Genomic DNA, 27,764 nt, shown 5'->3' with positions numbered 1-27,764 from the left:
AGCCTGTTACTCTACACTGGCAACATCACAGGGGCCTGAGTGTCTGCCACAGGGATGGTATTGAGTACAGGGGATAAAATCCATTTTACAGTCATATAAGATTATATGGAATGCATTTGTAAACGTCAATAAGGCGATGTTTGCAGAGCTGAAATTATACTGCGCAGGTTTTTATGGTATGGCTGTAATAGGTGCACACAGTGCAGTATTTCTGCAGCGCTTAGTCGTCTCCACAGTAACGACTGTTTATACCTTTTAGACCTCCACCGATTTTTCAAAATTTCTGATTTCTTTACATTGAGCTGTAAACAAAGTCATTCAGAGTGTTTTGACGTGAAATTGTAGATTGTAGAGAAGTTTACTGACTCAAATTTCTCAACAGTGGTGGTAATAGGAGCCAGTGGTCATGATATCTACAGTGCAAATATAATCATTTTGTTTGCTATCCAGAATGACCACTAAACCCTCAGAGTTTTTATAGGTTTATAATGATAAAACACATTTGCTTTGGGTACTGTTTTACTGTTTTGTCTCACAACAAAGATGTACCACTCCAACCTGAGTATATTTAAAAAAAAAATGTTTTAGACCAAAACCTTTTTTGCAAAACTGTTTTAAAGCATCTTGTAAGAAGCACATTTGGAACCATTTCATGTAATACCTTTTTGTAGAAACATTAAACTCTTCACATTCTATCACCACCACTGTGAAATGATTCTTACTCTGTAAGTTTCTCTAGAATTGAGCATTTCAAATTAAGCCTCTGAATTGCCTGTTAAGATCTTAAGAATTTAATTATGCAGAAATTCCCCTTTAAGGACTTCCTGCTTTTGCATACTTTGTTGTTCCCTGTGGTCATGTCATTTTTACAGTAACCTCAAGGGATATCCTCTGGTCCCAGAAAATGTAATATGTAACTCAGTAAACTCCTCTATGCTATAATAGGAGATATTAGTCTATAAACAAACAAACAAAAAAACACACATAAATAGATATTATAGATTAACCCTTGTGTGGTGTTCAGGTCTGTGGGACCCATTTTCAGTGTTTACCAAAAGAAAAAATGATGCGATTTATTATTATTTCAACCCCAGATTTCTTGGCCTTTGCTCATTTTCTGTGAAGAACATATAAAATAACCCATTTTCAGTGTCTTCACTCTGTTCACCCCCCACACGTTTATATTACACATGTGGTGTTGGGTGAACCTGCGGGGAGTAAAAGTGTGGAGGTGCTGTGTCCTTCACTCTGTTCTCCTCCTACATGGCCTGCTGTTAGAGTGTGTGTGTGTCTGTGTGTGTATGTGTTTTTATATGTGTGTGTGTGTGTGTGTGTGTGTGTGTGTGTGTGTGTGAGGGTGGACAACATGGACAGGCTGCTGACTGGCTACAGCTGCTAAAGTAGAATGCTACACTGGACACTTGTGATATTTTAAACATCTGGTATTTTTACATAAATTCTTACGGTTCTATTGATTTAAAATACCAATAATGTGGCGAGTCCAGCAGACCACTGAGTAACAAACACATCAACACCACACAAGGGTTGAAGAAGTCTATGTATGTGGCTCACAATCGTCCCTCTAAATGCCATCAACAAGTACAGTAGATAAAAACTGATGTGTATTCAAAATGCTAGAGCAAGCAGTGCACCAGGCAGCAGGACAAGCCACTCATTTTTTCTACAGAATTATTGCCTGATGATATAAGGAAATGGCCCACATTGACAGAATGAGGCTTACCAGTTAGTCCAGTTCATCTTTATAAGAAAAAAGCAGCTCTTTCAATAAATAGAGAAGCACAGATGCGCTAAAGATACCATGGACTTTTGCCTGATAGAGTTTCGGTGCTTAGGTTCAGACAGGGACGTTGCTGTATGCGATAAAACTAGCCGCTGTGACTGCCCTGAGGAGCTGAGTAGATATTTACCCTGACCTTAACCAGTGTAACCGAAGCAATTTCAAACTCCAAAGGCAGAGCCACCTGACTGGCATCAGTAGCTCTTCAGGTTCTCCTGCCCTCTAGTGAGACCCAGATGGTATTGCAGTTAGTTTGAGCAAAGGACTGCCTGTTAGCAAGGATAGACAGGCTGTTTATGAGGTGCGCTGTACATGTCAGTCAGCAAAAAACAAGCTGATGGAATTACTGTCTAATGCCTGTCTGGTCTGATGGTTGCCCTGAGAGACTGTCAGTACTTCAAACTATAAGGTAACAGACCGTGCTTAATACTACTTTATTAGCCTTTAGCAGTCAATAGTTTTCACTGCCGGTAACTTGTAAATGTAGCTCACTATGGCTTTTCATAATACCAGTTCAATTAACTCAATTTCAATTAACATGAAAACTGCTGACCATAATGTTATTTGCATACTATTAAACGAGGGGTCACCAACCCTCCTCCTGGAGATCTGCCTTCCTGCGGGTTTTACCTTCAACCCAAATCTTAAACACCTCCTTCAGGTAATCAAGGTCTTCTAAAGGCAATAATTAGATGGATCAGGTGGGGTGGACTAGGGTTGGAGCTAAAGTCTGTAGGAAGGTAGATCTTCAGGAGCAGGATTGATGAGCACTGTATTGGATACTTTATGGTCAAACCAAGCGATAAACATGTTCAGAAAGTGAGCCATACATTCTGATTGACCATTTAACCTCTGGGTTATTGTGCAGACCTACAGAAAACCAGAGTAGATGAAGGTGAATTTGAGATGTTCTTTGTTCTTTACTTATAGAACAAATAGGCTATTATAGGCTGTTATAATCCATTATAACAAATAGACTATTATAGTCACAGATGAGAAACAAGTGCTCTAGGTATTTGGGTGGGGTGGGTCCTCATTCTGCTATCTACTTTCAATAAGTTCTCCTTGTTCCCTGATATAATGAACACATGATCTCTGCCTAGTCAAATTCGTTATGACAGGCCTGTATCCGCCACTGCAGAGGCTACACTGAGCCTTGGCTTTACAAACCAGGCCTTGGGTCTCTGTGCCATGAGAAGCAATATGGAGCCAAATATGCCATAATCCTAATTGTGTCCTTGTGCTTTTTGAGGATATGAGCTTTTGTGGCCCATTCATTAAGCATCCCATCGAGAAGGTACTCATCTAGGATCAGGTCTTTCCTATCAGTTGAGTTAGATTTAATAGGAAGAGGTGAGAGCTGAAAGTATGTTAGCATCGTTGCTTGAGAAACTTCTATATATTTTAGACCATTTGTTCTATATTCGTAGATCTATAACATAGTTTTTAAACTGGACAGCAACCCAATGTTTATTGTTTTGTTAATGTACCACAGAACAGTGAATTTAAAGTCATAAATGAAGTAATAACTGAAAGCGCAGAGTGTGAGGTTAATATTCACTTATCTTTATGATTTGACTGCCAGAGCCTTTAACAGGATGAATTCTGAAGTGAACTGAAGTTTATGAGCTGCTCAGACCCAGCCAAACACCTCAAAAGAGAAACGGTGTCGCTGCATGGTAGACTTCAGGCAGTCAATGACTGCAACGCATCAACCAAGTATAAATCATGAGAATTTAAGGTTGTGTTTATATAGTATGGTGCAAAAGTCGCAGAGCTCCCTTTGTTTAATTTCCAGTCAAACTGGATGTTAAGTACAGTTTATTCATTTTTCAGGAGATATTTCTGAGGAGATTAGATTTAAGATAATCCACTTGTATACGGAAGGGAAAGCCAAAGAAGAATAAGTGAAGAAACAGAAGTTTCAAAGAATACTTAAACTTTTGCCCAGACCGTAACAGAGCTGAATGTAGACTGAACTTTGAAGGGCTTCCCTACAGATTTCTTTGAAAACACTGGAGGCAAGTCTCCCAAAAAGAATAGAAGCTAGAATAGAGGCAAAGCGCAGTCACATTGCGTGGTGGTTGGTATAGTGTAGTGGGTAACACTATAGTGGGTATAGTGTAGTGGGTGCCCTCTATGCTGTAGACTGGGGTTCAATCCCCACCTGGGTAAGCACCCTACACTATACCAATAAGAGTCCTTGGGCAAGACTCCTAACACTACCTTCACCTTCCTGTGTAAGTTGATCAAATTGTAAGCCCCTCTGGGTAAGAGCGTCTGCTAAATGCCATAAATGTAAACATTAAATACCGAAAATTATATTTGATATTATATATCGCTGCTGTTGGAAGTTAAAATATTTGACATAATTTGAAAGTGCCCGTTGCCCTTTACATTGTGTGTAAATTTCATGATGAATGGACCAAAAGAAACGGCCCAAAATGACTTGGGGGGAAAAAGTCTGGTTCCATTGAATTACATTAAAAGTAAAGTAGGTTTTTATACTTTTCCTGTAAAGTTACCATTTTGGAGATACAAGGTTTTCTTCCGACAACAGCGACATAGTTGTTGAAGCTTCTGTGTAATATTCTGTTAAATATTTTCAGCTTTTTTTTCCAGTGAATAATTTATAACTTATGATTCTTCGTTGTATCATTTGAAGTCCATCATGCTGGAATACAGGACCAAAACAACAGTACTATGACTATTCAGTTACTTATACTTTGCTCTTCATGTTACCTTTGAAGGTTTGTATGTTTTTGAGTGGGATCGTTGTGTATTTGGGTGGGCTTCTATGTGTGCATGTGTCCATGTCTGTTTCTTCACTCTGTAGAAGTAGAGCTTTGCTCTGTGTCTCTGTGGACTCCTCTCACTCCTGTTAATCTGCAGTGAATTCCATTTTGCTGCTGCTAAGTGATCCTAATTGCCCTCAGCGCTGTGTTTATGTCACTAAAGAGTGCCAAAGGGGGTCCATTGAAAAACAATAAGCAGCGTCTCTGAGTTTTATGGATAAACTGTATTACATCATCTGCAAAAATGTCTGTAGTTTGGAAAGACTCTTTAAAAGGCAGGCAAGTCTGACTTGTCACAACACAGTATTCCACCTTGAACTTGAACAGAGAGAGGTTTATCTTACTAATGGATGTCTGTATATCATTTTAGCAAAGCCCACAATGCTCTGACTGAAGTTTTAGTACCGGGTTTTATTATCGCCAACTTCTACTGTAGTATGTATCATGTTGAGGTTTGCACCTACCTTCAATTGTGCAAGAAAACTGCCACTGAATCTTTTGGGTCCGGTGGTCTTACAACATTGTCAAAAACCTTAGCAAAAAGGACATTTGCTGATCTTCCCACCCAACGAGCAACTTGGGCCCAATCCCGTTTCTTCTTTTTACCCCTACCCCTTGTTTTCGAGTGTCACCCTAACCCCTTGGAACTGAGTTAAAAGGGGTAGTGGTTGAAATCTTGCCCTACGAAATGGGACGCTCAAATTAAATCATTGCTTTATTAACGGCTACTAACGCTGCTCTTTAGGTGACCCGGCCCGTCTTCAGTGATAGCAGAGAAGGGAAAAGTTCAGCTCCTCACTGCTGGGCTTTAGTTACATTTAGGGCGTCATATGACTTCAAAGAGGGGGCAATTATTTATTATCTCCCACCGCTGATTCTTTGGTGATACAAAGCTGAAGTCAGATATTCACCAGCTACTTCCACCATTAAATGGTGCAGCAGTTACATTCTGGCGCTTCAGGCATCAGAACTGCTGGACTATTTAAGGTGGAACGGGAAAGTTAGCTAGCTAACTACCGAGACATTAGCATGCTATTAGCAATTTTTATGTTTGTATGAAGAAAACGACCATAATACATTGAAACGACATTAAGCTAAGATAATACAGTGATTATCGTAATTAGTAACAGAGAAAATTCTCACATTGGTGGGTTTCTTTGGTCTCTTGTTCAGCCATCTTGCCTGTTTTTCTTTTTTTTTTCATAAAACTCTGTTTGGAGTGTCTGAAAAACCTCCGTTTGGAGGGTCATGTAGCCCTAACCCTTCACCCTCCCCCTCTATCTCAACAAAAATTGGGACACCCTACCCCCTAGACGTGAACGCACCAAACACAGGGCTAAGTGGTAGGGGTGAGGGGTGAAATGGGATTGGGCCTTAGAGCCCCCCCCCGGGTTCATAGACAGGACTTAATATCAGTTGTAGCCTCTGCTTCTACAGCGCTGAGCAGTACTTTGTCTGTGTGCACCCTCAGGAGGAAAATTACTTACGCAAGTCATTTGTTTTATGACCTGGGTTATTGTGTAGCACCATTAATGAACCTTGCCTCAATGTTGACTTATCAACTCAATACATACAGTGTTGCCTTTTAATATCAGACGCATATCTCATTTGTGTTTTTTCGTTCAGTTTTTTTTATTATTTTAAGCTTCATGATTTGTCATTTTGTTTTTTTTTAGATTTCCTCTAGCACTTCACAGACTGGGGTCGCAGATGTCGCTAAGCATTCTGGAAAATCTGCCCTTTACCAGTTGGCTGAGGTGACAAGCCCAAAAACACATATTGCACATTTGCATACACAATCATTCTCAATCATGCAATAACATGCACACTTAATGTAATAAACATATTTAATGCTGTGTGGTTTTGTGTCCGCAGATTTCCTCCTGCCCACACCATCCTGCTGAGGGACTTAAAAGCTCAGAAAGTAAGAGCCCAGCAGCCCCCCAGACGGAGGTGAGAGGTCTAAACTCCATGATCTGTTGTAAAGGGCAGTGAAAGTAAATTCTCACATTTAAATGGTCATGTAGATGCACTGGCCACTTTATTAGAAAGGCCATTCTAACACTGTGTAGGACCTCCTTTTGCTCTCAGAACATCCAGAATTATTTGTGGCTAGGATTCAACAAGGTGCTGGAAACATTCCTGAGAGATCCAGGTCCATGTTGACATGATTTTGTCACTTAATTACTGCAGGTTTGTCAGGTACACAGTCATACTGCAAGTCTACCACGTTTCAAAGGTGCTTGGTTGGATTCAGATCTGGTGGCTGATGAGGCCGTTGAAGTACTGACCTTATTTTCATGGATCCAGTTTGGATGTTTTTTGTGAGATGCTTTGTGACGAGGTGCATAATCGTACTGGAAGTAGCTATTTGAAGATTTCCAAATTGTGGCCATAATGGGATGTACATGGTCAAAAACAATACTTAGATAGGTTGTGACATTAAGATGATGCTTGATTGGTATTAGGGTGTCCAATTTGTGGCAAGAAAACATTTCCGACATCATTACATCATCACAAACAGTTTGAACCGTAACACAAGGCAGGCTGGGTACATGGATTCATTCGTGTATGCTACAATTCTTAACCTACCATCTGCACGTCTCAGCAGAAATTAAGATTAATCAGACCAATCTTCATGTTGTCCAGTGTGGTGAGCTTGTGCCCACTGTAGCCTCAAATTCCTGTTGTTGACTGACAGGAGTGGAACCTAATGTGGTCTTCTGCTTTTGTAGCCCATCCACCTCAAGGTTTGACGTGCATTGAAAGATGCTTTTCTGACCACCACTGATGTAGAGTGGTTATTTAAGTGATTTTGAGCCTGTTTGGAGAAAGTCTGGCCATTGTCCTCAGTCCTCTTTCATCAAGACAGGGTTTTTGGCCACAGAACTGACAGTCACTGGATGTGATTTGCTTTTTTTCTCTCACCATTCTGCCACATTTAAAGTGACTAAGACCGCACACCGCCCCCCGTTCTGAAGTTTGGGCATTAACTAAGGCTGTGGAGCCACGTCTGCATCATTTTATGCATTGTGCTGTGGCCACATGATGTACTGCTTGTATAATTGCAGGTCACAGAAAGTGTGCAGGTGTTCCTAATAAAGTGACCATGAGTGTATATGTTAAAGTAACTGATAATGTCCTCTGTACTGATGATGTAACAGTACAATATTACAGTTCTGAACATATCGCATTATACTCATAGTAGTATTTCAGACACCGTTACGACAAGAAGATTTTGGGTCCATTTGACAATCCCATGTTCAAGTGGTCATCAAATCATTGAGTAGTATTCATTTAGAACTGCTTACGTTGTGCAAAGCAGATTTTCCACCGTATTCATATTCATGTGCTGCAAATGTAGAGCACAAACTGTGGAATGACTATTGTTATAACAGCTTTGTGCCATCTGGGGAGAGTTCTCTCACCTCCACCTTTAATCGAATCAGCCCGCTTGAACTGAAACGGCCCCAGTTCCAATAAACATCGTTTATATGCTCATGTCCACTTGCTCACTTCACTGCTGTAAGAGCCAGTGCCTCACGTGGAAATCACTGCACTCTGCTACACATGTGAGAAGAGCAGCATCTGTTGCAGTGCTTTTGCATGCTGCCTTACTGATGCGCTGTTGCTCACTGCTCTCTGTTTTCTCTCTCCTTCAGGCATGTGGCCCGTCTCAGCCCAACTCGCCCGATCTTCCTAGCAGCTGTGTGCGGTCTCCCCTCTTCCAGCTGGCCGAGGTACGGTCTCAGCTCCAGCCGATTTGTGATAGAAAGAAGGGGAATCTGGTTGGTTTTGTTATTGTAGGTGAACAGGATGCTTTATGATTCATGGGCATATTCATGGATATCATCTGTACTTGAAGAATACAGACCAACTGCAGGTTTCATTAAAAATGGAACGTAATTAGTCCTGTTGACTTGATTTAGTGCAGTACAGTGTGTGCAATGCTTAATGAAAATCATTGTGCTGTTGAGTTTTTGATGGCGGTTTTAAATCTAGCTCTACTAGTGTGTTGTGTCTGTCAAAATATTGTGGTACGGATCTTGTATCATGAAAATGTCATGAAGTTTGCCATGTCACCCAAGTCTGCCTCTGACCATTGGCTTCTAAGCAGGGAAGCATCGATACCACTTCTTCTCCAAGTACCGATAAATGATCTTTAAGTATCACTGATACCAAGTACCAACACCAATCCTAATGCTATCTAAGGGATAGGTGCCATTAAATTCTAATATTTATGCTGTTAAATATTTTTTGGTCATGCCTCACGTGAAATACTGGCTTTCAGAGTTTTCAGTGAGCGTTCCTCTTTTTTTCAAACGTGAAATAATCCCACACCACCACCATGTTGCTTGCTTCAGTTAAGCCAGGCGTACACTGTGCGATTTTAGACCATTTTAAGCGTGATTTGGTCGAAGCTGACTGAATTTTATGGTCGGGCCAAATTTCTGCTTGATCGGCTGCCATTTGCCGTGCAGTGTGAGAGTGGAAACGATGCCCAAACGAGCAGTCGGATGATCGGGTGTTTTTCTGACTTGTCAGAAATTTTGGTCGCTTGTCTCACAGTGTGAGCTGCCTCACGAACCATTTTCTCAAACCACACACAGTCACAACCACCAGTCCTGCACAGAGGCAGAACAGTCCACATTTGCAGCACCAGCGTCTGTATATGATGACTTTGCTCCGTTTAACTGAGTTGAATTACGAGGTATAAATAAATAGTGTTTTTTGTGTGTTTGTAGAGCTGCCTGTAGACCGCCTGGTCTTTAGCTGCGGTGCACCATGCAGCACAAGTTAGCAAAGCTGGTGTAGCGGTTTGTCAACGGCTGAATCTAGTCAATAGCTGGCCCCTACTTCCTATGTAGTGCACTAAATTCTGGCTTCTGCACCAAAATAGTGCACTGTTTGTTCAGTATAGAACTGTGCACACACGGCTGAATCTCAGAAGGCTATTGATTAGACATGTGACGCACTTTACAGGTACAGGAGCAACTTTTTTAATATGTGGTGCACTAAGTAGGAAGCAGGGAGCCATTTGAGATTCATCCAACGTTTTGCTTGGGACTCAGAGGCGCAGCGTGTTGTTTTGAATGAAACGGCTTTATTAGAAATTGTAGACAGAGCTGACTGTAGGGGCTGCTTTTCACGCGTGTGAGCACCCATGTCATGTCATGTCAGTCGGACCAAGTGTTTATACTCGGTCGTGAGTGTATAGTTTATAGTTTATAGACCGAGTGTGAGTATATAAATCACAGGCTTTGTACAGGATGGTTTTCACCAAAGAACAAGATCTCTAAAATCACACAGTGTATGCCTGGCTTTAAACTCCATATACTGGCATGCTTGCAGGCGTGACTCAGTAGTGCACATGCCCACCTAAAATTGCGTCCTGGTATCCTTATTCTCTATTTCTGACAGTAATGACGGTGTATTTAAGTGCCAGTATCAGGGCAGATGCTGATACGGTATCAGTGTAACCCTGGTTGTAGGCATGTTTTGAGGGTTTTTTTAAATAAGTACTGGGAAACATATAAACAGTTGTATCCATTTTAGTCGACCGGGTGTTACAGGTACAGGTGAAACAGATTAGGTTGAAAAATGTTGTCTTCTGACTTGTACTTGACATAATTTGTGTCTGTTATTCACTTCCGTTAGTCCTACTAGTACAGCCATGTCGAAACTGGTCCTAACTCTAAAGCAGTTAGGCTCGACTGCCAGAATCCTTCCAAATGCTAGATTGTTTGGGTTTTTTAAGTTGCAGTGGATATAGTGTTGTATTGTGAGACCTTCCACCAGTTGCAGGTTTACTGGGTTTTTAAGAGCTGGGTTATGTGTCTGTAGAGCCAGAGGGAGTCTATGGTTTGAACAGTCTCATAGTAATATTTGTCAGTGTCCCTCAAAATGGCAGCGGTAGAATTTAGTGGTGTGGTGAAATTCACATGGCAGTACGTCAGCTGAAAGCTGGACCTCTTTGCTGGATCTCCAATAATGTCTTGCTGACTTTGTCTCATCTTCCCTTATACTGTCCTGGAATATTCGGGTGGGAGATTATTTAAACCTATAACAGTCAACACTTGATATTACATCAGAGCAACTAGGGAACTGTTCAGCAGTATTTAGTTTGTCTGAATGTTTGTACTTTCTTTTCCAGTACATTGACACCAACCCTTTCACTTTCACTGTTGCAGATCTCCTCTAGTGGTTCTCAGTCCTCGGTTTCTGAGGGGAAGCAGTGTGGCCAGTCTGCTCTTTTCCAGCTCGCTGAGGTACAGAACAGACGGACAGACACACACTCGCAGTCACATTGCCCATAGACTCACTGATGACGGTGTCTAGTTATGAACACGTGCTAGACATGCAGCTGTATGTTTATCATATGATTATTACTAATGCCCGTTAGTAATTAGCAGTCACTCATTGACTGGTTGGGGTTCACAGCAGCGAATATCTTGGTGTGTTTATTTCAGACTGAATGGTGGAAATGTTACATAATCTGTCTATACACTGTTTTGATGGCAATGCTGCCACCTGGTGGCCATTGCTCTGTACAATTTAAGCAGATGTTCTCCTTTGGAGATGGTCTGTTCAAGCGGTTCCCAGTCATGTTCCTGGAGTACCCCCTGTGCATGTTAGTGTTTCCCTGCTCCCAACACACCTGATCCAACTAATCAGCTCGTTTACAAGCCTTTCATGACTTGAAGTGGGTGTGATGGGAGCTTGGAAAACACTGAAATGTGCTGGGCTGGGGTTACTTCAGAACCATGGTTGAGAATGGTCGGTTTAATAGGGATGCACTGGGATTTTGAACATGGTACTTACGTTTTTTGGCTGTCAGAGAAAAGCGCTGAAAAAACAAAGATTAAATAGGCCTAGGACTAGATCATTTCAGTGGTAATGAAAATGAGAAATAGTTATTTAAATCACTGTTTGTTTTCCTAACTTCCCCGTGCTGGTCAGTGTGAACACTTTCAAAAAGTTTGAGCAGCAGCAGATAAAATATAAACATGTCGGCCATGTGGAACTATTCCCAGTTTTCTTTGAGGGACATTAGATGAGTGATTTATAATCATGCAGTGGCTATACAACACCCAGTACAACGACCGTACCATATGTAGCCTTAGTTTGATGACAAAATGACAAGAAGATTTTACAAACAACAGAGTTAATCTGAAAAGAATAGCTAAAAAATAATGTAATCACTACTTGAATAACCGTTTCATGCTGTCGAGGACATTGGATTGGCACATACTGTAGCATTTTAGTAAGTTTTTAGTAAGTTTATTTTTATTTTTTATTAATTGATTGATTGAGTTATTTGGTTGTTTGTTTGTTTAATAATTCCAGATTTTCTGGTTTCAGTTTGGGGTCCAGTTTGTCCTGAATTTCAGTTTCAGCCAAGGATTTTAATTTTTTTGCACTACCTCTGTTTAGTATTGTATAATTGAAGCTGTATCAATGTACCCTAACTCTGTATGTGTGTGTGTGTGTGTGTGTGTGTGTGTGTGTGTGTGTGTTAGATGTGTTTGGCCTCTGAGGCAGAGAAACTGGAGGCTCTCTCTTCTCAGCCTGCTGTGGACTCGTCCTCCCTCTGTGCTCAGCACAGCACTGCTGATGCAGCCCCCAACAACCCTGACCTGCCTCTTCCCACCCCGTCTTCATCCTCCTCCTCCTCCTCCTCCTCTTCCACCCCTACTGACTGCAGTGCCCCCACGCTCGACCAGCCCGCAAAGAAGAAAAAAAAGAAGAAGCCGAAGGAAGGCAAGGACACGGAAAAGCCCGAGAAGAGCCCCGGCTCACCCAAAAAGACCTGCAAGAAACGCCCATCATCCAGCTCAGACCTAGAGAGCTTAATGTACACCATCGAGGCGGTGGCTAAAGGGGCCTTTGGCTCGGAGGAGACGGCCAAGAAACGACCTCGACCCTCAGACAGCGAGGACGGCGCCAGCCCCACAGACCAGCCTCCAGCAACCAAGAAGAAGATCAAACCCAAAGTAAAGAAACAGCTCAGGGCCAAGGAGGAGGCGATTGAGCAGGAGGAGCAGGGCAGCGGAGAGGACTGCAAGCCGCCACAGACGGAAGGAGAAGCAGCTCCACTTTGTGAGACGGAGGTGAAAACTGAGTGCAAGAAGGAGATGGAGGTGAAGGTGGAGCTCCCTAACTGCATGGAGGTCTCAGCTCAGCACAGCACCCCACCACAGCCAATCAGTGCTGAAGAGACAAGTCCCTCGAAGCAAGTGACAGCAGGCGAGGAGGATGCCCCACAGCCACCCAGAGGAGAGGATAAAGAACCAGAAACCAAGCCAGCAAAGCCAGAAGAGAGGGACAGCGACCCCAAACCTGAAGTGTGCGGATCCAGGAAGTCGGAGCGCAGCTGTAAGGGAGCTCTGTATAAGACGCTGGTCTCTGAGGGGATGCTGACATCACTGCGGGCCAATGTGGACAGAGGTACTGGAGTTATCTCATGACGCAGTGTGAACAGCTTTAAAAATATATAGGTCCCACTTATATTAAGTGTCTCTAATAACTGTGTAGTTACACGTGAATAATCTGCAACAACAGTGTAACTACTTATGATTTAGTCAGTGTTACAGATGGATTACAGCAGTACAGCCTATGTAATTACACGTGTATCAACTTCAGTTTTGCCTCATGTTATTACACAAGTGTATCTTTTTAAAACACTACAGATCAGAAGTCTTTTCCAGCAGTTAAAGGAAGTATGTTTTACATAACATTACATTTATGTTTTACATAATTACTGTGGAATAACTGTGTTGTAACAAGGTAACCTAATCACATCACATTGATTAATACCATTCTGTAATTACACTGTACCTTTATAGCAACTACACAGGAACTTTGCTGTAGTGTAGTGTTAAAGTTACTCTTTAAAATAAGTGGACAGTTCCTGTGTAGTTGTTATGTAGGTACTGTGTAATGCAACACAGTCACATTACAGAATGGTTCAAAGGTGAAACGTGTTACAACGTCACAGCACTAGCAATATAAACACTAGCTGAATGTTAGGAAAGCTGACAGTTTCTAATAACTGTGTAGTTACATGTTAACAACATATGCAACAACAATGTAACTACTAATGGTTTAGTCACTGTTACAGATGGATTGCAGAAGTACACCTTATGTAATTACACATGTGTAGCAACTTCAGTTTTGCCTCATGGATTTACAGGTGTATTATGTATTTATTTAGACTTCATGTTATTACACAAGGGTAATAACACAAACCTAATTACATTTGTAATCAGACTGGAACAGCAGTTGTTTTCATAAGTCTTTTCCAGCAGTAAAAGGAAAGTATGTAATAACTTGCATTAAGACATTACTTACACTGTATCTGCCAACTTTCCTAACGTTTAGCTAGTGTTTATGTTGCTGGTGCTGTGACACTGTAACCAGTTTCAGCTTTAAACCATTCTGTAATGTGACAGAACAGCTGATGACCCCTTATCTTAACATGTAACTTTTATAACATTAATTAAATGTGTTTCGTTTCATTTACAGCGTAATTACAGAATGGTATTAATCGATGTGATTTGGTTAGGTTACTTGTTACAACACAGTTACTACACAGTAATTATGTAAAACATGAATCTAATGTTATGTAAACCATACTTATTTTAACTGCTGGAAAAGACTTCTGATCTGTAGTGTATCAAAAAAGATATGCTTGTGTAATTTCATGGGGCAAAACTGAAGTTGATGCTCATGCGTAATTACATAGGCTGTTGTTTTGTGATCCATCTGTAACATTGGCTAAATCATCAGTAGTTACAATTGTTGTTGCATATGTTGTTCATGTGTAACTACACAGTTATTAGAGACACTCTAAAGTGGGACCAATATGTCTTTGGAGAAAGTCCTGGATAATATATATCATCTGCACTGGTATACTGGTGTTGGTATCACACAGTAATATGTATTTTTCTTTTTTAGCAGCTTTGATAGGTAAAGTAAAAGAACCAAAAAAAATAAATAAAATCTAAATAAAGAGCAAGTTTCTTTTCTGAAAATCTTATTTTTGTCTGGTTAGTGTGGTGTTAATGCTGTGTAATGTTCCCTTTGGTGTAATTTGAAGATAACATTCTGATCAAAACAAGCTTTTGTAAGACTGGGTTCTTTAACTTGATTAAATTTGTCATTTACTTTATTTAACTTTACACACTTAAGTGTCTCTTATACTGTGATGTATTTTGGAAAATATAGTGATTATGTTAACTTCAGTTATTGAATATTGAATTATATTGAATGGAGTGCTGAATTTAACCTATATAGTCCATTTATAGCAGAGTTCACTGACAGATTGTATGAATATCTATTCTTAGTTAACTTTTTCGTGTGTTTCTGTGCCCTTCAGGAAAGAGAGGTTCGGTACGGGGTGCTGTGTCTGAGCATGAAACAGGATGGACTGAAGAAAGCTGTAGTTTTACTCAGCCAGCCGCCAGCAACCCCAAAAAGCTGAAGAAGTCTAAATCTAAAGATGACACGGTGCCAGGGTGAGCGCTCATTCACTCCCATTGCTGTTTTCTTTATTGGTTTCAGTGAATACTTTGTCCCCTCTTGCAACACCAAAGCTGAACGGTATAGAAGTCCATCCCTACCAGGCAGAGGAGACAAAAATGTCAGATTTTTTTTTTCTCCTTTTCTGTTTGTGGCTGCAGAAGGTCAAAATATTATCCCTAATTAATGACTCATTTTCCTCAAAATATTTACTCTCAATATATTTTATAGTAGTGACTTCTCAAAATAATGACTTGTTTTCTTGGGATTTTGAGATATTATGTCCAAGCAATGAATTAATTATTTACATTTTGGAATAATAAGTCTTTATCATGAGATAGTAATCATTATTTTGACATAGTAAGTCATTATTTCAAAATAGCACATCAGTATTTTGAGAAAATTAGGCATTGACATAGAATTTTGACATAGTAAGGCCCAATCCCATTTCTTCTTTTTACCCCTACCCCTTATTTTCAAGTGTCACCCTAACCTCTTGGAACTAGTTACAAGGGATAGTGGTTGAAATCTTGCCCTACGAAATGGGACCCTCATATTATTAAAAAAAACAAACATCACTTCATTAACAGCTACTAGCGCTGCTCTGTAGGCGACCCGGCCCGTCTTCAGTGACAGCAGAGAAGGGAAAAGTTCAGCTCCTCACTGCTGGGCTTTAATTACATTTAGGGCATCATATGCCTTCAAAGAGGGGGGCAATTATTTATTATCACCCACCGCTAATTCTTCAGTGATATGAAGCTGAAGTCAGATATTCACCAGCTTCCCTTTCCACCTTAAATGGTGCAGCAGTTACATTCTGGCGCTTCAGGCATCAGAACTGCTGGACTATTTAAGGTGGAACGGGAAGGTTAGCTAGCTAACTACAGAGACATTAGCATGATATTAGCGAATTTTTATGCTTGTTATGAAGAAAACGACCGTAATACACTGAAACGACATTAAACTAAGACAATACAGTGGTTATCGTAATTTTTTAACAGAGAAAATTCTCACATTAGTGGGTTTCTTTGGTCTCTTGTTCAGCCATTTTGCTGGTTTTTCTTTTTTTCTCATAACACTCTGTTTAGAGTGTCTCTGAAAAAGGCCATGTAGCCCCAACACTTCACCCTCCCCCTCTATCTCAACAAGAAACAGGACACCCTACTCCTAGACGTGAACGCGCAAAACAGAGGGCTAAGGGCTAAGTGGTAGGGGCGAGGGGTGAAATGGGATTGGGCCTGATTCGGTATTTTGAGACAGTAATTACTTCTAGATAGTAAGTCAACATTTAAAAAACTTAAGTCATGATTTCGTGGTTGGTGTAGTGTAGTAGGTAACACCTCTGCTTTCTATGCTGCAAACCAGGGTTCAGTCCCCTGCCTGGGCAAACACCTTCCCGTATACTAATAAGAGTCCATGGGCAAGACTCCTAACGCTGCCTTCGCCTGCCTGTGTAAAATGATCAAATTGTAAGTCGCTCTGGATAAGAGCGTCTGCCAAATGCCGTGAATGTAAATGAATGTAAATTTCAAGATACTAAGTCAAAAGTTTGACACACTGCTGCCAGAAACAAACCTGTCAGGAATGGGCTTCAATAGGACAGAGATTAAAACATGGCATAAATGTATATATCAGTTCAAAATAATATTTCAGTATTTTATTTGCTTATATAAATGAACACCAAGATGGTAAATAGATTTAAGCAGGCCTGATATCATCTGTGATATGCAGTGTTGTATTCTGCATCATTCTTGCTTTATTTATGGAAGAAAAGTAGTACATTTAGGAAAAAGAGCAATAACATTAACTCCACTGATTTTGGGGATTAGAGCGAAGCGGTGAAGTCGAGACATTGTTTGATGGAGCAAAGTATGTTAAACATTTATCGCAAGAGCTGATTTTGCCTTTCATTAATACTTATGACTACGTTTACTTGTAGAGGAGGAAGCCATACTGTACAGTAAAGTTTATTAACAGGTTTTGAGATCAACTTTGGTTTTTGTCTGCAGCAGTCTAGGAAAGCTGGAGGAGGAGTTTGAGAAAAAGTTTAACAGCCTGCCTCAGTACAGTCCCCTAACGTTCGACAAAAAAAGCACTGCGGTCACAAAAAGGAAGAAAGCCAACTCAGCCAGCCTTCCTGAAAGTCCTACGCCAAGCAAGGGTGAGTACAATGGAGTGCTTTAGATCACTTCCTCCTGGCGCATCCACTCATTGCCTGTTTTGGACATGGCGACAGGAAATGCTCACCTCCATAGTAGAGCACGTCATGGCAGTCATCTAACATAGCATGCTGTCTTCCTCTTTTCTGTTTTATTTACCATCAGGTCCATCTCCATCTCAGAAAAAGACTTTATTCCACAAGATTGTTAGCAAGTACAAGCACAAAAAGGACAAGCCGGGTACCTCGGACAAAGGTGACACAGAGAAAGCATGTGCTGTGTGACTTTGGCTTATTTTTGGCTTAATTCACTTGATCTGTCTTCTGAGTGAATGAGCGTGTGCGTGTGTGCGTGAATGTGTGTGACAGTGGGTGTAGGCAAATAGGCCACCGATGAAGGGTGTTGTTTATCAGTGGTTAAGGCTTACAAGTTTCAGAGCTTTGTGTTGCCAAAAAAAATCTAGGTCACCCAAAAAGTGTCACTCTGATGCACGCACGCACTTCATAAACGCAGCGTTGTAGCAGTGTTACTGAGCCTGGTAGGCCATTAGTTAACCTTCACTGATAGCATCTCCTTTTATCTGCTTGTCTTTTTTTCTGTCATTTGCAGCCATAGCTCAGCCTGAACAGGTGGCCGTCGAGGCGGGTCACACAGCGAAGCTGGACGCTGCTTGTGCATCTCTCTCTCCCGAAGCCCGCAAGGCAGGTGATGTACCTGTGGGCAGCCAGAAGAGAAAAGCCAGGAAGAGTAAGATCACTCACCTGGTGCGCACGGCCGACGGACGACTGTCACCCGCAGAGGGTGAGTCGTCAGCCTCCTTTTCACACAGCGACAGACATATTGTTGCACATGTTTGGGCAAAACACCCGGGTGGTGCCTGTGCAGACATGTGCGTGGGTTGAGTTGATTTCTGTGTGACAGGGTTAGGGTTAGGGTTAGTTACCTGTCCTATGAGCATGAAAAAGAATTTCTTCAATTGGCTTATTTTCTCGGGATTTTGAGATACTAGGTCAACATAATGAGTTGTTAAATCTCAAGAAATGTTTTAGGTTTATAAGTCATTATATAGAGTAGGGGTATTTAATTAAACCTCAATAAGGTCCAGTTCGAGAAAATTTCCTCATGCAGAGGTCCGGAACATAATGTCTAACTTGCATTATGATTCAGTGCCATATACTGTATACTGTAGTAGCCTAGTAGTTATATCAACATCTTATGGAGTCAACAACTGAACGTCAGATCAAATAAAGTACAATTCAGTCATATTTCAACAATATTTATTTATTTATTTTCTGTCAGTTTTCTCTTTTTGGAGAACGCGTGAAATAACTTCCCTCTGACTCACTTTGTTCTCAGACTGCTGTTTCTCGCCTCGTCCTTCCTTAATACTCCATAGTTTATGGGTTATAGGTCCAGGTTCGCATAGGACAGCAGTCCCCCTATTTGTGACCTCTGTGCTAGAGCATTATTTTGACATAGTAAGTCATTATTTCAATATAGCAAATCAGTGTTTTCAGAAAATAAGTAATTATTCGGATGTAGTACACTGTATGGCCGAAAGTATGTTGACAGCCTTCTTGATTATTGAGTTTAGGTGTTTCAGCCACACCTGTCACTAACAGTGCAATCACCATAGACAAACATTAGCAGTTGAATGGGTCATGGCCTTCACAGAGCCCTGAACACCTAAGGGATGAATATGAACATTGATTGTGAGCCAGGCCTTCTCATACCAACATCAGTCTCTGACCTCAGAATTCTCTTTTGACTGAATGGCCACGAATTCCCATGGACACACTCCGAAATCGTGTAGAAAAGGAGAGTGGAGGAAGTTTTAGCCGCAAAGAGAGAGCCAACTTCATATTAATACCTATGTGTCATGCGCTCGTCCCCCGGGCCCCGATGATGCCTGCGACACTATAGTTTTGAAATGAGATGTCTGACAAGCTCATGTAGGTATGATGGTCAGGTGTACTTTTGGCAGTATGTTGTACATCAATATTTTGAGGAAAAGTCGTTATTCTGATGTAGTAATTCAATATTTCGAGAAACGAGTCATTACTCAGACATAGTAACTTTATAAGATTAACAACTTTTATTGATTTCTATTTCCGATTAATACAAAACCACATATATTTGTATTTTGCAACAACATGACACCCTTTACCCTCCCCCTTCCCACCCCAACCGTTTTGGTACTACATTCATGACCTGACTTAATCCAGTGCAGTACAAGGCTCTGCATCATTAAAAATAAAATAAATAAATAAATAAATAAATTGCAATAATAATGAAAATAAGTAAATAAATAAATAAATATATAAATAAATAAATGAGCAAGCAAACACACTCCAGTAAATATTTCAGCACAGATATCCATAGATACACAAGTCTTAGAAATAAATAAATAAATCAATAAGTAAATAAAATAAAATGACAAAAAATAAATTAATTAATTGAAAAATAATAAATTACAACAACAAAGAGGGTCACACCACAATACTCATCTTTAAGAACTCTCTGTAAATCTTAAATATTTGTCTCATTTACGTCTTTACACTTCTGAAAGCCCAAACAGTTTAAATGATAGGTTTTCATATGCAGCCACTTCGCCCATCTCAGCAACCCATTCTTAAAATCAGACATAGTAATTTAATATTTGGAGTAAATAAGTTCCTATTTTTAGATAGCAAGTCAATATTTAAAAAAATAAAAAATAAATCTTTATTTCTTGACACTTGACACAATATTTTGACATACTGCTGTCAGGAAAAGAACCTGGCATTAATGGGCTTCCACAGAACAGAGATTGAAGTGTGGTATTGTTGAAATTATTATATTAGTGCAAAATAATATTGCAGTGTTTTGTTTCTTTATGTAAATGAGCAAATCGATTTAAGCAGGCCTGATGACATCTTTGGTGTGCAGCGTTGAATTCCCTATCATTATTTTTTTTCATTACAAAGGAGAAGTGAGATGATGAAAAATGAAATATGTTCTTAATGTATTCCAAGACAAATACTACAGGATTTGAGTAACAAATAATACAGCATTTGAGTAACTACATGTCGTAGGCAAACAAATTTAAATAGGCTTCATGTTAAACAATACAAGATTTATTTATCAAAATTAGAACAAAAAATTCAGAGGGATGTTAGTTTTTATAACCGATTTCACAAAACTTCACAAATATAATATCTTCCGGTACTGGTGGTCGTCCAGATCCCTTTGTCTTGCAGCCTTCCTCTTTGAATTTTTTGTGCTATGTCCAAATCTGCTGTCCAGTTGGTGCATTTTTATTGAATTTTCTCAGAAATGCACGCTGCACTCTTGTTTGACTGTGTTCGAGCATGTTCTAACACACAAAATGCCTTTTCATTTCTAATGAACGCCATTCTTCAACCTGAAAAAAACGTTAAAAATTAAACTTGGTTAGTTTTTAAACACATTTTGTTAAAATTTGAGATCATTTGAGGGAGAATTGGCTGTTATTAGACTACAAAATGATGTCAGTTTTTTTGGACACCCTGTATATTTGTAATGCATTTTGTAACATATTTTCTTTTTTTTTGTATGGGTTGACTCAGAATCAAATAGTACTTTTCTACAGACATTTTCTATGTGCTTCACTCTTCACAAAAAGGGGTTCTGTATAGTACGAAAGAAAAGGTTGTTGAACTTCATAGTTCCAGATAGACCCATTGCCTTTACTAAAGAACCTTCAAGAACCACTTAAGACTGTGCATTGAAACGTAGACATTGTTTAATTCCTGCCATGAAGTGGTGTTTAAGCGTAGTATGACCGTTAGAACTGACGACTGAGTTGTTGTTCAAAAAGAACTGTGCTGAATGTGGCTTTGTGTTCTTACAGCGGATAAAGCCAAGGAGCTGACCCAGGATCAGGATGAAAAGCCATTAACTCAAGAGACTTTATGCAACAAGGAGAGCTGCTACACTGACCCCAGACCAGCAGAGGCAGACGGGGCGGAAGCGTCGGGCAGCCTGCCGGCCTTCTTCAGCCTAGCAGCCCTCGCCGAGGTCGCAGCCATGGAGAACGTGCATAGGTATGCGCAGCACATACTCCATACGTAGACAAGGGCTGCATAGTATAGCCAAAACACCATATAGAGAGAACACTGCTATGTATTGGGGTTATGATGTTATCAGAAAAGATTATTATTGCAGTATATCAGAATAGACATCAATCAACTTAGTAAGTTACATGAACTAATTTGATTGTGTTTTTATAATATTTTGTTTGTTTATGTTTTTGTTAAATACTTACATTTGTTGAATCATGCAAATTCCTTCATTCATCAGAACACCCAAAAAACCAGATCCGGATGTTCACAGCACACAAAAAATAGAGGGCTCATTTGCATTTTGCACACCTACACACACCCGCATGGATATAGTAGGGTTGTTGACATTTTCATGATATGATAACATAAAAACATTAAAAAAAAATCACAGTATTAAGCTAATACTTTAAAACGTGCAAGAAGGAAGCTAAAATGATTATGAAATATGAACATCAATCACATCTGTAACTGTACTTTGTACATTGGCATTTTACTTGAAGACTACTTTTGAAGAATTTCTGTACCCTTTCAGTATTTTCTTCAGTTCAGCGAGGTGAGGTTTTCAGGAGCAAATTCCCTTATATATCCCAGTATATTGAACATAAAACAGAAAGATATAAACAGTAGCCCTTAATTGCATGTTTATAGAATATCAGTAGGCCACAGTGGTGGTTCTTACTGGGTTAACTGTGGACAGTCTTTGGAATGGGGGAAAAATCTCAGAAAATAAGAATTAATGAATACATAAATACATACATAAGTACATACATAAATGCAAGTGATGACACACTGAGCAAAAATCTGAAACGTTTTGGCTGGACGGTGGTACACAGCTCTGACCCAAACAGGCAACCTTTGTGAATCAGTAATAGATGATTAGTAGCCAAATATGATAGAAGGTTCATAAAACAGTGCATGTCGCTTCATTCAGAATGACCGAGTAGTGAAAGAAGAGCTTTTCTGTTTTACTGTGGACAGCAATGCTGTGTTTACTGTGTGTTTGGTAGTTGCATGTGTAATTTTACTAACTAACAATGTTTTCTACTGGCGCTGTGAAGTTCTTGCATGAAGAAGGAGCTCTAGAGTGTTTCAGGGAGACTTGACAGGGAGCGGTTTGTGGCTAAAATAGCTTGCCAACCACTGATTTAAGGAACTACAGTCACATGCAAAGGTTTGCCTGTCAAATGACATAGTTTTGATTTTCTGAATCAGTGTGAAAATAAGTCATGACATCCTCTACGAAAGGGGTTCTCAACCTTCTCCACCTCATGGTCCACCTGTGAATAACTAGAGAACTTACCTGCCCACAGAAAATCTAAACTTTTTATAAATAAAATGTTAATTTTTTATTTAATTAAGCGCTGACACTGGAAACCTGAGAATCAGGGCCTGAAAAAGATAAGATTATATCACAGAAACCTTGTAATGAAACCCTGAAATATTGGTTTGGCAGGTAGTTAAATAATCTTACTTGCTATTAAGTAAAATTAGTGTTTCACTTTTGTTTTTCTGACTTAAAAATTCCGTTTCCGGCCCACCACTTACACGGCCTCCCCCTAAGTCTTGGCCCGCAGCACACTACAGGGTGCTTTGCGGCCTACTCGTGGTCTGCAGCCCAGCAGTTGAGAGTCCTTGTTCTACAGGCAACACATTTGCCCTACATATTTCAGTGCACAATTTCTATTTATTTGCCAGTTTAACATATTTAACATATTTTTTTTCTTTCTTTTTTCCCCCCAACATGTTAAATTCAGCAAATAAACAGTCATTGTGCATTAAAATGTGTAGAAGTGTGTTCTTTATAGAGGATGTGAACAAAGTCAATAAAACATGTAATTTGACCAGGGGTGCCCAAAGTAGTAAATAGTGAGGTAACTATTTGATCATTCAACTATTTGATAGCATGAAAGAGTGACGGCCCTAACACAAATTTATAGCTACAAAACAAAAGACACATAAAAATTCTGAAGCTTTTCCAACATGTGTGTTTGTGTGTGCTTTCAGAGGCCAGCGTGGCGAAGGCCAGGTGAAGGACATGGCTCCTCAGACGGCTGTGCTGATCTCCTGCGCAGACCAATGAAGAAGGCTCAGCCTGGTCTGGACCAGCTCTGGTCTGGGATGGTCTGGAAGTGGACTTACTGGGGCATATCTCTAACTCTTGAGCTTTGTTCTGGGGATTGAGAGAGAGAGAGAGAGAGAGAGAGAGAGAGAAAGGAAGAAAGGGAGAGCGACACCAGTGAGCGGGTTACTCAGAGGTGACCAGGAAGAGGAAGAAGAAGAAGAGGAATACGCTTTTCTCTAACGGAAGATTATTCCACATGCAAGCAGAGCCGTGGAGGGGGCAGGCTGGCGCCAAGCCCCAGACAAGCCAGGCATGCTTCCTCCACTTGTTTCCAGAAGTGCGCACACACCATCTCGAAGGACCTGGCTACACTTTGCAAAGCCAAGCTGTGCGAACTGAAAAAGGATCCAGGAGAAAAACGGCTCTCTCTACTACACGTCTTTTTTCTGATTGGCTCGACTTTTCTGCGTAAAAAATACTCTCTCACTGTCTCTGTCTCTCTCTTTGTCTCTCTCTCTCTCTCTCTTTTTCTCTCTCTCTGTCTTTCTCTCTCTCCGTTAGAGGAAAATCTTGTGGCTTCCTGTTCTCCTTCCTGCCCGGAACCAAGCGCGCACACACAGTGTGTGTTTACGTGTGTGTGTCTATCTAATATTGCTCAATAGCCCCCCCGCCCATACCTCACAGCCAGCCTGCTTTTACGCCCGAGTTTCGAGTCCCTCTCAGCGCAGGCTTCACCTTGACAATACACACTTTTAATGCCTAGATGCCTCTTTCTGTCCAAGGAACTTTTCAGCGGTGCGTCAGGCCCCGTGCAGCAGGCATACACGAGTCCGTCAGAGCCCCCCCAGTGTCGTGGGGCTCCCGGGCAACCGGGGGGAACGGCCTGATGCAAGGCTGAGAGAGACTGGATGTGGGATTGTGAGCGGCGCTCTGTGATCCAAAGCAAACAGAGTTACTGAGTGACTGAATACTGACCTGGTCAGAAGCCATCCTCTTTCCTTTTTTTCGCTGTAACGGCACCCTGTTACTGTACTGGGCACCCTTCCACTCTTCACGTGCACAGCTATAGAGATGAATTGATTTTTTTAGAGCAGTATACTTGAATGATATAATGCATTTTATGTCAATACTTGACCTTCCTGCAGTGCGTATGGGTGAGCGAGTGTGTTTTGCGTGTATGTGCGCGCGCACGCGTGTGGTGGGTGTGCGTAGCGCCTCAATAGCTAATCCAAAAGAGTGCTACTAGTTTCCTAAGGTAGTTTCGTAACAGACACTGCACTAATTTTTAGCTATAGTAGGTGAGTCTTTTAGGCAATGTTTATCATAATTAATTTTTTTGTAAATGTTTTTTTTTTTTTTTCCTCCCCCTCAGCTTTTCCGATTTTCCACTTACATTTCCTGGCCGCGAAGGCGTCCGATCATTTTGTTGCACCTTCTTCTCCGCCATGTGTTAGCTGAAGCAGAACGGACTTTCTCTGCTAGCCGAAGTTCTGCCTTTCTGCTGCTTCTGTTCATTCCTGTGTGGGAGAAAAGAGAGGAGAGACAGAAGAAAGAGTATAGGAATGGCTCTCTTTCTCTCTCACGCACACAGCCCTTAAACTCATTAGTGCCCACAACTTCTTGCGCGGCTCATCAGCCGGTGCATCTGCGTTGACGCCGGTTTTGTTGTTGTTTTTTTGTTTTTTTTTATTCATTTGACGGTCACAATCAGCTTGACCCAGTCGCGGAGATGCTCAGCATCGTGTTGGCTCTTGTGAAATGAGAGATGCCTGAAACCTTTCATTTCCAGAGAGCCCAGCTCTCAGTCTAAATGAAGGAAGGCTCCAAGCCAGGCTGAAAAACCGCCAAACCGACGTCTGCGATGTCAACCGTTGATGGACACTGCCCCCATCACCTACATTTTCCTCCAATGATGTCTGTGAATTTCTAAATTTGTAAGTAATAAGTTTTTTTAAAGAAAAAACTATAGTATACTGTATTTGAACCTTTTTATCCCTTAATTGTGTTGTGTGCTTAAGGGCGTGGTTTTGCTGGCCTTTTTTCTCTTTGTAATAATGTTTAGTTGTAAACCTCACCATGAGGTCCTCTCTACTGGATGAAGACTATTGTCAGAAGCTCAAATACAAATATATATATGTCTATATATATAAATATATATATATATACCTATGCTTACCTGTTAAGCCGATGAGCACTGAGAAATAATGCACCGCTTCTAGAGGAATAGTCCCTGCTTTTGGGAGTGCACACGTGAGGCAACCTGCATTGCCACGTTCGGCTAGTGTCTAATGAGCACAGTAAGGTGTGTGTGTATGTGTGTATGTGTGTGTGTGTGTAGAGTCTGCGAGAGTCCGAATGTCTCCCTGTTCTTCACACATGTGAGCGTCAGCTCAAAGCCAAGGGATTTCACCTCATTGTATTCGAACAGAACGTTTGACAGGCTTGAACTGTGGCGTTCTGAAAGCGCTGAGGGGAACGTCGATCAGCTCAGATCGATCTATCGGCCCGCTCAGTCAGGACCTGACCGCTTCTGTTACCTCTGTGATTTTATGAAGTTTGGAGGTTAGACCTCTGCCACACCTCGCTCTGAAATGTTCAAACGTTATTGCTTTGGATTGAGATCGTCATTAAGTGTACCTTAATAAGGTAAATGATTCGATTCGCACTCTTCTAATTGGTCGTTCTACTGAAATTGTTCGCTAAAGCGAAGAGAAATTCTCCCGCTGACCAGTATTTCCACAAGGAGGTGCTGCTCGATGCTTGGGGCAGGTCCAAACGATTTCCAGATGTTTGTCAATCAAGTTTTTCTCTGCAAAAACGTCTTCCCAAGTGTTCCGTGCGCACCCAGCGATGCGACAAATAAGTTCTTCCCGGCAGATGCGAGCGATAGGAAGAAAGCGTACGTGATGAACTGTACTGTACATGGGTTTTTTTTTTTTCCAAACATTTGCCAAAGAAAAGGGAACGCTGTCTCTTTTAAAGAAATTCGATGGTGCGGAAAGCCAGACAGACCGGGTGAGCTGAGTCTAGTCAGCGTGTCTTCAGGTTTTCAGGTAATAAATGCATTATATTAGCACAACTAATTCTATATTTCTGATGGATTTCCTCAGCCTCTACCTGCAGTTTTGGCATGGTGTACAGAGCGGTTTTTAAAATGCCTATTTTAGAGAAACGATATTTGCACCTTAAACCCAAACCAAAACGCCACATTCTGAATGAATCCAAACACCTGCATCCCTCATGAAATTTGCTCTTATTAGACCTCCTCTGTCTTGAGGGAAGTTATCCCATTGAAAAATTGTCATTATACAATAATGCCTTGAATGATGATGCGCATATCCTTTGCATGACGCGTAGATGAGGTTTGGTCCCATTCCCATCTCCATTTAAATGTCATTCCCCCCTTTTTTCTATATACTGTAGAAGATGCCTCTATGAATCTCAAGTTCCTATATTAGCTATGAAGCTTACGGTATAATACCCTTTTGTGCTAGAATTGTCTCTTGAATGTAATGGATTTTGTACCTGTATTTTTCTAATTCCGATTCCAGTCTTTCTGTACGGGATGGCTTTGTATGGAGGAGTTTTAGGGCTGCTTCCAACAGCGAAATAGTTTATAATAATTTCCAGTCATCATTAGGAGATCAGACCAGATCCCGAGCTCCGTAGAGAGCCTCATAGCCTCATCACCACGTCGCCTCTCTGGTCAAACGCTTAGAACAGTGGAAACATGATCCCATCCCCATAATCAGACGTCCAGTCAATCACCTTTGTTGAAGAAATAGTGAAACCAGGGAAATCAACTGCAGCAATCACAAAGTTGCCAAACCCTCTTACAAGCTTTTTTGTTGTCGTTGTTGTTGTTTTTGCTTTCTATCTTTCCAACTGTGTCTCAGTCTTAAGCACCTGGATTATGCACCCATTTGAAACGGCGACACCTTGCGTCTGAGAATGTACGTCCGTTGGCTTTTTCGAAGCAGTCTCGTTGAAGGGTTACTCCTCTGTCTCCCCTTAAGAGTTTGTACAATGTGTGCTTGACCTGATTAGTGTCACTCGTACTGTATGATGCCATGCTTGGAACTTGATTGTTACAGCCCAGTTGTTGATGCAGCCTTGCCTTACTGAAACCCTGCGTAGAAAGGGGTCCCTTCGCCATTGCCCTTCTCAATGAGTCCTACGTCATAACACTGTCTGCTGACGCAAATATTATTCCTTTAACACGTATTAAAGTAACATATACATACACCCGCCTGTCCTGTCTGCTCTCTTATTTTGTCTGATGTTATAGTTTTTTTAAATCTATATTTATTTTAGTCAGTTTACACTCGAGCTATATAAAGCCAAAGT

The 27,764-nt window shown here is 40.9% G+C and overlaps 1 protein-coding gene across 3 annotated transcripts in view; it reads left to right on the top strand.

The window, feature by feature from the left end:
- The window catches only part of LOC118824678 (HMG box transcription factor BBX), a 52,985-nt gene extending 27,691 nt beyond the window's left edge, over window positions 1-25,294 (top strand). For 2 of the 3 annotated variants that reach the window (XM_036594995.1, XM_036594996.1), the window contains exons 7-17: window positions 6,270-6,350; window positions 6,469-6,546; window positions 8,256-8,333; window positions 10,785-10,862; window positions 12,114-13,041; window positions 14,972-15,110; window positions 17,124-17,275; window positions 17,439-17,528; window positions 17,883-18,074; window positions 21,145-21,337; window positions 23,360-25,294. In XM_036594995.1, the coding sequence (XP_036450888.1) occupies window positions 6,270-6,350; window positions 6,469-6,546; window positions 8,256-8,333; window positions 10,785-10,862; window positions 12,114-13,041; window positions 14,972-15,110; window positions 17,124-17,275; window positions 17,439-17,528; window positions 17,883-18,074; window positions 21,145-21,337; window positions 23,360-23,435 (2,085 nt within the window). In that variant the 3' untranslated portion in view covers window positions 23,436-25,294. The remainder of the gene's footprint in view (window positions 1-6,269; window positions 6,351-6,468; window positions 6,547-8,255; window positions 8,334-10,784; window positions 10,863-12,113; window positions 13,042-14,971; window positions 15,111-17,123; window positions 17,276-17,438; window positions 17,529-17,882; window positions 18,075-21,144; window positions 21,338-23,359) is intronic. The other variant, XM_036594997.1, reaches the window with a different exon arrangement.
- The last annotated feature ends 2,470 nt before the right edge of the window (window positions 25,295-27,764 follow it).

This window comes from Colossoma macropomum, unplaced genomic scaffold, assembly GCF_904425465.1.
Source record: "Colossoma macropomum unplaced genomic scaffold, Colossoma_macropomum, whole genome shotgun sequence".
Lineage (NCBI taxonomy): Eukaryota > Metazoa > Chordata > Actinopteri > Characiformes > Serrasalmidae > Colossoma > Colossoma macropomum.
This window is presented reverse-complemented; position numbering and strand designations above follow the sequence as displayed.